Consider the following 14885-nt stretch of genomic DNA (forward strand, 5'->3'; position numbering starts at 1 on the left):
TTTGGGAGAAAAGAGAAAACACATAAAAATTCATTGTATACCTACTGCATGACTATGAGATATACAGGTCATACTCATTCATTAATTCGACATTGCATGATACTCCATAACAAAAACCTTTAAATTTCAGAAACACCGGTACAATGAGAAATATTTTCACGATACATACACATTTTTATTCATAAATTCACCATTTTTATGCAATGAAATTCAACGTATTATCTTCAGCGCCGTGTCTGACGAGTGAAATGGTAAAAATAGCTCATTAGCAATAATAATTATCGAATTTTTAACGCGATTTACCCAACTACTCAAGTATTGCGTCATCGGCAGAGACCATCATCTAATGACTGCATTGAATAACCATCGATAAAAAGATTCACCGTGGAAAATTTCGCAAAACAACAACCACACTTAACGCAATACCGGCTATAAAAATATAGGTTGTACGATTTATGGTGTTTCTGTTGAAAACTTCACACCATTGATATGTCCAGTCAATTTATGAACTATCTGTATTCTGGGGAACACAATGAACGGGATGAAATAACACTATTACCTTTTGTTCGGGGCAATTTTCAAGTTTTGATGTACAGGGTGTCCCAGAATCAATGCAAATAAATTCTGATATAGGACTTGATTATGGATTTATTCAATTGTTTCAGAGGGACAGAGATAAAAGAAAGAAAAAAGGGATTTTCAACTTCTATTCAAAAATTAAAGGGTAACACGACTAAATACCATTATCAGAAGAGCGAAACCTTTTCCCTGATTAATATTCGGAATTTGATCACGGGAAAAATCAAAAGTTATTGTAATCCAATGTTAATATTATACAAATAATAGTTCATAAGGTCTGGATCATTGAATTTTATTCTGCAAAAGAATTCTTGACACTCCTTCTTCCTAGAGGTGAACACTGGCATCTACTTAGCATTGAAATGAATTTCAGAACAGTCTATGAATAAACGATGAATATTCAATGTTGTCTTTCTCGTCTGAAGAATGTAGTAGACGCCCTAGATTCTCATCAACAACGTTTCCTCGTGAAAAATCAGTGTACTATTGTATTGAATTGATAATATTCCATTGAGATATTTCTTTACTTATCTTAACATAATAATTTTCGAAGCTTTCATTCTTGTTCCCATTTTGGATTGAAACAATTCGAATAAATATTTTAGTCTTCAAATAGTTGATACTGACTAACAACTATGTCACATAAAAATATTTATGTGCATTCCTAATCTTGATTCGTAAACGGCATAATTTGCTGGTGGTCATTTATTTCCACACTGTGTTGATTGATAATTAGTTCCTAATGTTACACAGTTATTTCAGAAATCTGAGTATTGGTTTCAGAATAATCGAATGTACAAATACCTTTGGATTAATGACGTACATAAGATTCGATTTCGATTAATTCAAATTTTTGTTCTACCAATATAATAATAAACAATTTCCATAAAACAAAAATTCCTCATCTACATCAGTGTTTGTAAGTTAGGGAAATCATTAGAGAGAACCTGCAGCTTTTGAACATTTGCAGTTTCCTCGAACTCAATTTATTGTTTCTCTATTGACGATAATTATTTTGCAATTTACCATTTACCAATAATAAATGATGAGTAAAACAATGACAATTTCGTAATAAAAAAAATCTTGCGCTGAAACCTTGAATTCTTTCTCATAAGATCACGTTCAATTCATCTGATCTCTATGAAATAATACATTGTGAAACGAATAAAAATATTAACCACCTTGCGGTTCATTTATGGATGAAGTAACAGCTGTCAATGGAATTTTGGAAATGAATTATTGGATCTTTGTAGGGTTTTCAATCCTATGAATGCAGAAAGCTCATTCAAATTATTAAAATCGGGTCGTAATATTGATCTCAGTGATCTGGGAATCTACAAAACCTCTTTTCATGAAATGTGCGAGAATTTTTCCCTAATCTGTTGAAAACTTTGGCAGCATACTTCAGACAATAAGGTTTCGCTCTTGGTGGAATATTTTCAGGAAAAATTGATGACGATTTTCTCTAAAATAAGATTTTCAACCACTATAAGCGGTAATAACAGTAGCATAGTCAGAGGGGGAAGAAGAGCATAACAATTTTTAACGTCAAAACTGTAGTGGATTGTGAGAAATGAAACTGTTTAAGAATAAGCTGAAATATCTGATATTGAAGGACATCTAGCACTGAAAACTCTGATCCTTTTCTCGCAAACAAAAAATCCATAGAGTCTTCTCCAAGTTATCAAAACATTTTAACTGGAATACAAAAAAACAAAGAGGGAAAATGTGAAATAATAAAATTGAACTCAATATGTGCAATTGACCTAAAATTCAGTTTAACTCCAAGTTATTTAGGATTGAAGTCATGTTCCAAAAAAAATACCGAAAACAAGACTCAATTCTATATATTTTTGATGATTATTCAAATGGACACACGAAACATCGGTTTTGGCAAACGCCACTCGAAAAAGTAATTCCTCAGAATTTCTGAGGCTGCAGATAGATTATTCTCTAAAATCTAAAATCAGAATGATAGGATCATCGGGATTTTTAAATTTTTCAGAAGAAGAAGTAGGGATATGACACAGATATAAATTGACATGCTGATTTTAATCCATCCATATTGAATGGATCAGAGATGGCAACCACAGTTGGAGTTGAGGTCCTTAATTGTGCAATTTATACTTCAATCTTATATTTTTGATTGGTAAATTTCAAGGGAATTAGAAACATCCATAAGTCGACGTGCAATGAGTTGAAAGATGCCAAAGCTGGAAGAGTATTTTTCTAATCATCTCGAAGTAAACGAAATATTATTTTTTGAGAAGTTCAGTTTCATACTATCATACTAAAGCCTGAAATAAACTTCAACGACCGGCTTACGGTGGTCTTCAAGGCACTAAATCACCAATACTGACAGGAGGTATACACATATCTCAAAGCTTCAAAGTGAAAAGTGTGTTAATCTATTTCATTAACTAGTTGAACCATACAACTGCTGGCTTACCTCGGGCTAAATATTTTCGAGTTTTATCGTTGCCACTGCCTCATAGATTCTTCATCTCAATTAATTCGGAGATAGCGGTATTTTTTGATCTATGAATGAAGCACCTGTGCGTTTGGAGTCAATCTCAACCATGTAGTGTGTTTTGTGTTTAAATGCCGAAGAACTGGAATGTGGGAAATTTGATATCGAAGAACGCATTCCATTCACGAAGAAATTTCATCTAACTTTTATCTTTAAACGAGCATCCATTCAATAATATTAAAGAAAGAGGACGCTGTAATGATTCCGATTTGTAATCTATTCAATATTGTTGCAGATTCTAATCGTCGCCATGCATGCGTCTTACCCCAGTTAGCGTAACACTCGAAACCAACCCCCAAAATGACGGAAACTACCCCGATCTGCAGATGCAGGGTACTGTACCTTGGCAGTTCCGTGCCACAACAAACCAAAGATGGTCTTCAGGGTATCCAAGAGCCCCTGCAAGAGCTGTATCCAGACCAGGGAGCGACTGGAGCTAAAGGAATAGACAGTTGGCTGAGCGTTTGGAGCAACGGTATCCTGTTAGAGAATGTTGACGAGAATCACAAGGCGATCACCAGGTTTTTTCCCATCGAGAGTCTGCACTACTGCGCCGCAGTGAGGTGAGTTTTTATCGGACGAATTTCTGGATTTATCTGCTCTAAATTTTGATGCGGCATCCTCGGCTAACTTTAGAATTGCGGATGAATTTGGTCTTGATTCGAAATCACAATTTTAAACTGTCACATGAGTTTGTAAACAACAATTAAATCTCCAGAAAATACTCGATAGAATTATTATCTACGAGGATATATTGAAAAATTCTTAGCCTACTATAGAACCAAACAAATTTCAATGTCAACATATTTTATTACTCAACATATTCTCCTCTTGATTGGATACATTTATTACAGCGAACCTGTTACGTCTCTAGACCTTTAAAAAAGAAATTTTCTTCTTGCTCTGCAAATCAGACCTCCACAGCTTTTATTACCTCCTCGTTGGAAGAAAATTCACGGCCTTTTGAACCTTTTTTCAGTTGAGGAGAGAGATGATAGTCAGATGGAGCCAAATCTGCTGAATATGGGGGGTGTTCTAGTAATTCAAACTCTTAATCACAAATTTTTTGCATGACAACATGAGATTTTGTGCAGGGGCGTTGTCCTGCAAAAACAAAACACCTTGGGATAGCCTTCCGCGTCCTTTCTCTTTAATTTTTTTCCGTCAGTGATGTAGAATAGTAATCTCCGGTTATTGTTCTACTCTTATCCAAAAAATCAATCATGATCACTCCATGGCAATCCCAAAAAACTGAAGCGAGAACTTTTCCAGCAGATTCTTGGACACGAAACTTCTTAGGTCTTGGAGAACCAGCGTGTCGCCATTCCATCGATTGTTGCTTTGTTTCTGGATCCTAGAAATGTACAAAAGTCTCATCCATAGTAGCAATTTAGTTTGAGAAGCCTACATCGTTTTCAAATCGAGCACAGATCGAACGCGATGCTTCTACCCTTGCACGCTTTTGGTCAACATTCAAACATTTGGGGATCCATTTTGCAGCAATTTTTCTCATGTCCAAATTGACGTGAACTATATGATGAACGCGTTCGTATGAAATAGAAATATTCAGTGCTTCAGATATCCGTTTTAGCCCAATTCGACGGTCTGATAAAATCATGTCATGAACTGCATCGATATTTTCGAGGACTGACACAGAAACTGGCCTTCCCGATCGGTCATCATCTTCAATGCAAAATTTACCTCTTTTGAAGCTTGCAATTCAATTTTTCACGGTCGCATAGGACATTGATCACCAAGGGTAATGAGCATATCTTCGTAAATCAGCTTACCTCTTAAACCTTTTAAATACAGGTACTTGATGAATGGAACATGTATAGGCTCACTAGATATCAATATATCCTCGTAGGTATTTTGAAAATGATTTAAAAAGTGCCTTTACAACACTTGTGATGTTGAGGAAAGGCAGCCGTTAATCTATAAGGGTTTATGAGAGTTTTTTGAATACTACCACCAAGAGAAAGAGTGGACCTGTTTCAGCAAGTTGGTGACCTAGGAGGTTGGTAATAACTGGTTTATCTTCAATTCGAAGAGTTGAAAACAACCTCCAGGGACATATTGAATAGGAGTTTGTTCCAAAATGAGTAAGTTCAGGGAAAAAAAGTTGTTGTGAATAGAATTTTTGGTTAAACAATAGAAGGGTGTGATAAGGCAGCCCTAGTATTTCGAGGCAAATGACCAAAAGATCTGTTACTTTTCTGTGTTCTATTTGATGTAGATCATTCGTTGGACAGTCAGAAACGAAAATCGTATACCTAATCAGGATTTGGAGGTGATTTAATGTTTTTTCGTCGAGTTCTGTTCGGAGTAATACAAATTCCAAAAAGATTCGGATGGGTTTCGAAAAGAAAATTTATTTTGCGCGAAATGTTTCTCGTGTCTCCTAGCACTGTGGGAAATGTGATATTGAGTCATTCTGTGCACAGGTATGACACATAACTCCCACCTAACGGTGGCATTAATTATAATACAGTGGTTTTAACGTCGCACTAAATGCTGCCTATAAATTAAAAAGCAAATATAACTGTACAGCGTTAACAGTAACGTATATCGTATTTCCATACTTGACTAAACATACCAAAGAGTAGATGCGGACTTTAAATTTATTCTGGACGTTGGTACGTTATGGTCGAAGCCATTTGAATGAATGAAAAGGAAAGACAATGCGCATAGTAAAATTATCAGCGATCGGTTGTCGACATATTTCAAAGTTGTAGTATGAAGTATGATAGGAGTATTATATTATACATTCGGATTATTCATGTACGTTTCTGAATCAAATCCATGACTGAGTTTTTCTGGATCTTTTTGGGGTATTCCTGTCTTGAAAGATTCCTCCAGAGCAATTTTCTTTCGGTTTTTCCTTCTCATTCTTGCAGGCACAGGGCCCATGAAAGGATATTGTGTTCCTTTCCTGTCAAGTGAATTGGTATCGTATATACAGCTCTCTGCAAGTATGGAAATGTCCTTATACCATGAAGCTACTGGCTAGAGGGCATAAGAAATATAAGGATACTCTTTTAAGGGTTCCAGACAACAAGGTGTTAACACCTGTTGGACGTGAATGCTTTTGTGGGTTTTGGAAAGACCAAAAAATTGTCGTTTATCTCCAGGATTGAATAGATAGTATAGAAGAACAAAATATCCAGGTGGTCACTCGAATCCATGTAAAGACCACATTCATATATAGGTCCATACAAGGTGGCCACTAAAATACCTCAACCTCACCATAAAATATTTGAATTTTCACGAATTTCTAACTGCAAAGCACCAATAGATGTTGTTTCCGTGATATTTCGAGTCATAAAAACCATTTCATCCATCCTATAATGAAGTGATTCTCAGAACGTATTGTATGCAGGTTCACACAGGAAATGGTTGTTTCTTTGAGAGTATCATGTGAATGGGCGGTCTTTGTAATCCTTACGGTTTTCGATAGAAAAACGTTATAAGAAAAGATAATTCAGGTAAAGCTGGTTGAAAGGAGTTCTCAGTGGGTTTGAATGAGTGAGTCACTAAAATATGGTCTTTTTTGGTAGTGTAATGGACGTTCCCACGTAGAAATTGCTACTGGGTGGTGATGTAGATTAAAGAAATACATGTATAGGAAATGAAACGAAAAAGTTGTTGAATTTTTCTTTTTCTTGAGGAAAATCGCTTTTCTTCGTGTTAGTTCGGATCATGTGGAACGCTCAAATATGTGACTCTCCGAAAAATAGATGTCTAGTTCATGCATCTTAGAAGCCCAGAGTTGGTATAATGCAGTCGTATCAGAAAAGATTTTGTGGTAGTTCTTATATTAGTCTCTCTTGAGCATATCCGTCATATTTTCTATAACTTTGACCGAGAGGAGATAGGTACTTCACAAGTTTGAGTAAGATATTATTAGTATCTATCTGTCTAAATTACCAGTTGTCAATTTTCCTTTCCTCTTCAAAAGAAACACTTTTTTCCTTTACCATTTTTTCCGAATCGGCTGGGTTTAAAAGATACAGGCTGTTGAAAAACCATAAAAAAAATTTATTTTTAGTTCTCTCTCACAAACGGTTTTATCGAATGAAATGAATTTCGGAATATAGTTTTTCATTTGTCCGATGAATCTTTTTCGAACACAAGATATTACCCACGTCTTCCAGTTTTCTCATTATGACCATTACGTAACATTAAAATACCAAAGAATCAAATAACCCAACTCTTGAAACTGAGTTGGAAGCTATCTAATGAATATTTACACGTTTTGTGACATGAAAGTATTCTTCATATTTTCTCATATAATGCGCCATTTTCGAGTAATTTGAAGTTCAAAATGAAGAATGTCTGTGATATTCGAAAGATTGGGTACTTTGGCTGAATACAACTCTGTTTTAAAGATCCACAGATTGAGCTAGTTATTGTGAAGGTAATTTTGTTTTTCCTGGGGTGGCATAGCTCATCATGAAAACTCGAAACGGCTGTATTTTTTATCAGGACCGAATCAGAAGAAATGGTATAGGAAAAAAGTGTTTCTTTTGACCTCAAGAATCTACTGACAAAGACTCACCATGTATAATCCTGCAATATCGAAGTATTCCGGAGGAAACTACAGTTTTAATAAAGTCCACTCCCTCTTTCAGAAGTGCAGAACGAGCAGTTTGAACTAATTGCACCAGTTTCTTTGTGATTCTGGTTTCACGCTATTTGTTCGTGTTGCACAGGGTAGCATCCGTTGAAACCATGGCGTTTGCTTCCTGAAACACTTCGTAACCTCCTCATTGTCACGTACAAGAACTACAATTTCACCCCCACCCATGGATGGAAGGAATTTTTCATAAATATTATAGTAGCTAAATTAACAGTTGCGAAGAACTTCAAGGGGTGATTCCTTGCCCAAAAATAGTGTGGGTCTTTTATAGAATTTTTTTGTGCCCTGCTCAGATGCACCTTCCTAAAAATCTCCCCTCAAGAGCAATTTTTAATCAACAATTTCCTTCGTAGAAACCAAAAAAGTGATAGAAATGAGGGCAATCGCTTAAAAGATAATCCTAGCCCTTACGACTCAAGCTACGTAGCTGTTGGTAATTTTTTTTGCAAAAACTGTTGCTTCTAGCAAGAAATTACTTATTTGTTCCAAATGAATCAGGCCAGCTATCAAAAATTAGGTACATTTTCGATGATATAAATAAAAAAGAAAAAAGTTTTCTTGCGAAACAAATTCAAGGGGTGGCTTTTTGTACCTCAACACCATCAAACTTTTTTTTGATTACTTTCTGGCTCCCAGAGAACGTCTGATCAATTTCATTTCTACCAGTATTCTAGCCAGTCCTAGATACCGAATATTCGGACTAATTATGGTCCAAGTCCACCTTGAATGTGCATTCCTTCGCATGCTTCTGGTGCGTCTGAAAACTGTCAATACGTCTCTGACCCCGAAAGAAATCAGTTCGAATAACATAATTATAACCTACGCTTGAAGGCTCCGGCAGTCCAACCAAGAAGGTGCATGGTCCCTCCACATATAATGAGAATACCTAGATGAAATTATTCATTTCCTTTCTTGAATTACTGCAGGAACACCTAAGACAAATCGTTCGGAATGCACAAGCTTAATAATTAGGTGTCCTTTATCGAATAAACTCGTGATTTCTCGATGTTAACGTACTGATCTTTGGGTGAAATGTCACGTGGTTAATGGCAGGAATATATTGCCAACATTTGTGTTTAAACAACTTATTTGCTTTGATGTTTTGATGGTGGGGGTACAGAGGATATTCAGTGAGTAAATTTGGTTGAAAATTCAACCGTAGTTGTCAGTCAATCAATGAAATGAAGATACAGGAGTCCCTGACATCATCAGATATCTCTCATCGATTCAAGATTACCAACCAGCCATATTGTAACTCACGTCTTCTTGCATCGTTTGACTTCCATTTTCCGATTAATAATTCATGAAGAATAACGAATACCTGGCTAGATTCTTTAACGAAGATATGAAGAAACTGGTATCTGGTAGAAGAAGGAACAGATAACACGATCAAGTGTATATTAATTACGTACAAGTTATCGTTTTCTAATTGGATGGAAGCGTATAGTCGATTTCATGTAGGTATAGTGATTTTCACTCCAACTGCGTTGACAGATTTCGCCAATCTTCACGAAGTTTCGATTTTTTACTGGGTACTTTCATCCATCCAGTTGTAAAGGGTATAATTGCACATCAAGATCAATTTTCAATTATTTTCTTACAAATCAGGAAACTGATAACATTTTAGGTAGCTGTAGGCAGCAGAGGCTCTACAAAAACAAAAAAAAATTAATACGAAAAACCCACACTAGTTTTTGACAAGGATCTCTCTGTATACATAGTGAATCATTACTCTTTGAGTGGTACGAATATTTTAACAGTAGATTCTTGAGGTGAAAAGAAACACTTTTTTCCTATGAAATTTTTTTCGATTCGGCCCTGATAAAAATATATAGCCATTTTAAATTGTCATAATGAATTGTGCCACCCCTGGACAAACAAAATTACCTTCAGAATAACTAGCTAAGTCTGTGACACTATGTCTGTGGCTCTCTTAAACAGTGTTGTATTCAGCCAAAGTACCCAATATTTTAAATTTCACAGATACCTACTTTTTAATTTTTGAACATCAAATTACTCGAAACCGGCGCATTATACGAGAAAATATGGAGAATACTTTCAACGCACAAAACATTCAGATATACATTAAATAGAGTTCAACTCAGTTTCAAGAGTAGGGTTCTTTGAATTTTTGGTATTTTTATGGTATGTAATAGTCATAATGTGAAAACTGGAAGACGTGGGTGATAGCTTGTGTTCGAAAAAGATTCATCAAATAAATGAAAAACTATATTCCGAAATTCATTTCATTCAACCGTTTGTGAGAGAGAACCAAAAATAACATTTTTTATGGTTTTTCAACAGACTGTATCTTTGAAACCGAGCTGATTCGAAAGAAATGGTAAAGGAAAAATGTGCCCTCAAGAATCTATAGAAGGTTCATATCCATAACATTTGAGTTACATTGAAGGATTTATCGCAGCATGCTGCTTGTAATCGAGAAAATTTTGCAAGTCTCACAATAAATCATGGAATATCTTATATTCTGATGCAAATATTCCTGACCCAGCTACTAATAGTGTAAAATTGTATTTGCTGCCAAAGAAGTCGAAGACATATAACACGACGCTACCTTTACACATCTTCAGTAAGCACCCTGTATATTGAGAGCTCATTTGTAAGGACCCTTGGCTATTTACCATGATTCGAATTGAAGGTTTTGGTCCTTTTCGAAGTCCTTCCTAGAAACAGCTCGATGAAGTATCAAGCATCCATAATTCCAACCTAACGTTGTGAAATTTACAGGAAATACCATTTTTTCCACTCGGCAACACCGCTTTTTACCGAGAACGACTTGAACGAACCTCTAGCGGTACTTCTACTTCCAAGGCTGCATCGAGAGACCACATTCTCGATCGAATAAATATCGTATCGGCGGAAAAACAAGCACGAATTCGAATGGGAAAGATTGGATGGTTTTTTCAGATCGAAGAACTCACGCCAATGCGGAAGATTCTCCAATTTATTTTCAAAAACGGTACTTGGAGTACTGTGTACTCCATTTTCACTGTATATCCCGACCGACTGTAGTCTTGACTCGCTTGCGGTCGCTTGTCGAATTTTATATATATTCGATGCAGAGAAAGCGTTTGGTTCAGTCTTTGTGGGGCAGGTGGCGCTTCGTGATGAGAATTCAGCAAAACGTCACCCTGATTTCGTTTAAGACTCAATCCGGCGTTTGGTATATTCAGCGCTACGCTGCACTGACGAGGGACAATGATCTCGAAACTGGTCTACAGTTGCGTTCGGATGTTTCGACTTCTCTGACACTTGGAGTACTGTGTACCCCATTTGCACTACTGATTTATTCATATCATGAATTGTTGACCTTTAGGGGCAAAACTAAGGCTTCGAATTTCTCATATTTTCAGGTATGTTCTAGTCCCAGAAAAAAACACGCTTCATAGCCCTAGCCCGCGGTTCCTTCCACTGGATTCGCCCTTTGCAAGAACACCAAACCCGTCCCATCCACCCCTATTCGCCGCCATATTGAGAAGGACCACCGGCATCAAAGTGTTGGAATGTCACGCGTTCATTTGCAAAAGGGAGGTGGCTGCGAACGCCCTGGTGAGGTGCTGCTTCCACGCCTACGCCGATTCTTCTTACGCCAGGCAAGTGGACACTGCTGGCAGTATCTATGGTACTTTGGCATCAGAAGGAATCAGCAATAGGGATAAGGTAAGACCCCCATAACTCCTGCAACTCACCAAAGTTGGAAAACATCGACATATCATATCCTTAGATCATTTCAAAGACTATTATCTTCAGTTGCAGGAATGGAAAGCGAATAGATCGTCTTCTGGTTCGACGATGACAATTAACACCATCGGAAACAACCAAGAAGACGACGAGAGTATATACAATGAAGATGAAAATCACAAAGTTTGGGGGGGATCTCAGGATAACATTGACGGCATTTATGACGTATACAATAACACATCAACGATAAGTAGACCATCGAGACCGAGACAGATATCACAGCCAGTAGCTGTTCCACCGCCTCCCATCAAAGAGAAGAAGAAAAAAGACAAGAAAAAGAGTTTGAGCAGCTCTAGGGAGGATCTTTACCATCCCCTGATGAATGGGAAGATGCAGAATCCTTCTAAGGCTAGCAGTATTGCAGGTAAGCGAAATGGTTGATTTTTACCCAATTTTTAACTCGAATTGTAGCATCCACTTCCTATATATAGCCTTGTTATATGTCTCTCCTGCCTCCCCTACACCTACATGTGAAGAAATGTAGCCTGATGGAAGCAATAGTAGTATACCTTAACCGGAATCTCCTACCCAGAAACTGGGTTGAACATATTGAATTAACTGAACTTAAACCTCTTGGCAAATCCATCGAAAGCCCTTTGAAACGGTCATATAGCTGACCGTCCTAGTACAATAATTTTCGTAAATCGTTTGGACAAAAAGTAATCCAAGTGGTTAACTGATGGATCACAATCAGAAAGGAAAAACGGCATTGGCGTATATGAACCTAAACTGAGGATCTCTAAAGCCTTGGGAAGTGAACCCTCTATTTTACAGTCCAAGACACCGGCTACATATGCACTCAGGAGTGTCTTAAAATGAACCTCAAAGCCAACCTCGGACAGCCAGGCCACACTGAGGTCCCTGGAATCTCACTACAAGGGATCTCTGCTGACATGAGTGCCGCAATGCCATAAAGCAACTGGCCAGAGGCAATAAAGTGACTCTACTATGGGTACTAGGGCATTGTGGTGTTGAGGGAAATGAAAAAGACGATGAACTTGTAAAAAGAGCATCAAGGTTAACAGCTGCTAGACCTAAGCCTTTCAATAAGGCAGTGGACTAACAATGGGAGTTGAAAAACAGAATAGCTCTCTAGAGAAACACTCCTTGAGTTACTCAGTCAAGAATATTCGTGATGATTTCATCGACCTACTCCAGAAAACTGCTTAAGCTGTCACGAACTGAGCTTCGGGTGATGGTGGGAATGCTAACAGGACACTGTCGATACAAATATCATTTATACCGTATGGGAGAGTCAGCAGATGAGATTTGTAGGCTTTGCGATCAGAAGCAGAAACAGCTGAACAAATGGTATGCAAGTGTCCAGAGCTGGCTGACCTAAGAACCACTCATATGGGGAAATCGCTTCTGGATACTCACGAGGTAACGATCAAGGCCCCTAAGGCTGTTGTTGGTCTCATCAACACTATTGACGACCTCTTTGTGTTCCTATGAATGAGTAGGGTAGAGAACAAAAGATCTACATGGTCGCAGTTCCTGAAAGGCTAATCAAGACTCAACGACTCTGGTTCAAATAATAAAAAGTCATGTCTCTTCTGGGTTCAGGAAAAGGAATGTTATTTGTTCCATTCCCACAGTTCTTCATGTCAAACCAAAACCCTCCCACATCCTTGGCACTGTGAGGTTCCCAATCACAAATTCCAAACTTAAAACACGACAAACATTTCAGGTACCATGATGAAATCACCTAGAGGCCCTCCGATGCCACAACAGCCAATATACATAATGGCACCCCATCCAGGTACCCTCCCCAACCCCAAGTACCTAAAACAGTATGGCAATACATTCTCGCACAGACCAAGAGGCAAAATGCTCATACCAGCCAGACCCGTCGCGCCGCCTATGGTACCCATGGCCCCAGTCATCATCCCCACCACCCTCCAGAGGAACAAGAAGAAATCGAAACACGTGGAAGAGCCCATCTATATGCCAAGCACCAGGGCCATGTCCCCTGTGGCTAGCTACCAACCCATCAACTTCCCTCACGAAGCCTATTTGATGCAGCAATACGCCACGATGGAGTCGCAGACCAGCAAATCCAAAAAGAAGGACAAGAGTCAGAAGATGAACAAGAAGTTGGCTCAGAGTATGAACGGGTTGGATGATCCTAATTTAGGGGATGAGAGCCCTTTCAACACTGGTATATATAAGAAGAAAGGGCATCTGAACGAGAGGGCTTTTTCCTATTCCATAAGACAAGAGCATAGGAGTAGGAGCTATGGTTCATTGGCCAACTTAAAGTTCGCCACACCAATACCTAATGGAGTTCATGATGTAAGTATCAATTGCTGTAGTTCTATCTTCATTGGTGTCAATAGAACGTTTTCCAACATTGATTTTTTTGGGCAGGTCGAAGATAGGGAAGATATAAAGAAGGAACGTGAAATAATGCAGATGGTACAGGATTTAGATCTGTCAGGGGATGAAATCGAAAGGTCTGAAGTGCCAAGGGGGATGTACGAGCCCAGAAACATACCACCAGCCCCTGTCTTGGTAACAGCTCCGCCACTTAATGGACTGAATGGAAGGAGCTATAAGAGATGAAGGGATTTGTGTGGTCTTTCAGAAACCAAACAATTGATATTAATCCAGAACATCACAACCAGTCATGGAGATATAGAGGAAGATCCACAAGAAGAACGACAAGAAATTATATGTTGAATTTTTTAATTATAAATGATATTACTACATAGTTTCTTTCGTACATATTATTTGTTCTTTCTCATCTATCAATTTTGTATTCTACATTTTATTTCTTTTATCACTTTCTTGGAAGAAAAGTTTTGAGATTAGGATCATATTTGGGATAATAAATGTCACCTGTTCATTCATAGTTTTCCCCTTCTTTAAGTGTAAGATTGTGTAAATATTTTATTGGTGTAAACATCGAAAGATTCACGTGTATTACATGGAATCTCTTGTACAGAGATTTTCATTGGTATTACATATTAGAGTGTTATAATATATTTTATAAAATTCGAGGTGTTACGTTAACTTTTTCTTCTGCGTAAGAATGAACAGATGGGTGACTTGTGTAAAAAATTTCCTCAGGTGCCATTTTAGTTTCTGTTTTTCATTGTGAGGAACTTTTCTGTAGGTACTGCATACGTTTGTGAACGATGGAAAAATGCTATTTCGATGAGTGTAAAGTTGGAATCGAGTCATAATACGTAATTCTTCGTAATTTTATCGACATTTACAATTTGAAGATTTTATCGTTCATTAGTAACTCATTGTTGTATTATTTTATGCAATAAAAAATGCGAAATAAAAATAAACTTTTTCTGCCTATTACCTTGACGAAATTGAAAATACCATGAGGGGTGGCCATGGCTAACCCCTTTGAGAGAATTTTTT

General features: G+C 37.5%; 1 protein-coding gene across 1 annotated transcript; it reads left to right on the forward strand.

The window, feature by feature from the left end:
• The first annotated feature begins 3346 nt into the window (after positions 1-3346).
• Positions 3347-14802, forward strand: LOC123320537. The gene is made up of 5 exons (XM_044907886.1): positions 3347-3672; positions 11120-11426; positions 11517-11871; positions 13198-13802; positions 13878-14802. The coding sequence occupies exons 1-5, from the start codon at positions 3410-3412 to the stop codon at positions 14070-14072; spliced, it is 1725 nt and encodes a 574-aa protein (XP_044763821.1). The 5' UTR covers positions 3347-3409; the 3' UTR covers positions 14073-14802.
• Positions 14803-14885: the final 83 nt, after the last annotated feature.

This window comes from Coccinella septempunctata, chromosome 9 (genome assembly GCF_907165205.1).
Source record: "Coccinella septempunctata chromosome 9, icCocSept1.1, whole genome shotgun sequence".
NCBI classification, from domain to species: Eukaryota; Metazoa; Arthropoda; class Insecta; order Coleoptera; family Coccinellidae; genus Coccinella; species Coccinella septempunctata.

Coding starts and splice junctions, on each gene's coding strand:
- LOC123320537 (XM_044907886.1), top strand. CDS start 3,410: ATGACGGAAACTACCCCGATCTGCAGATGCAGGGTACTGTACCTTGGC. Junction 11,427..11,516: donor GAATCAGCAATAGGGATAAG/GTAAGACCCCCA, acceptor TATTATCTTCAG/TTGCAGGAATGGAAAGCGAA. Junction 13,803..13,877: donor TACCTAATGGAGTTCATGAT/GTAAGTATCAAT, acceptor TTTTTTGGGCAG/GTCGAAGATAGGGAAGATAT.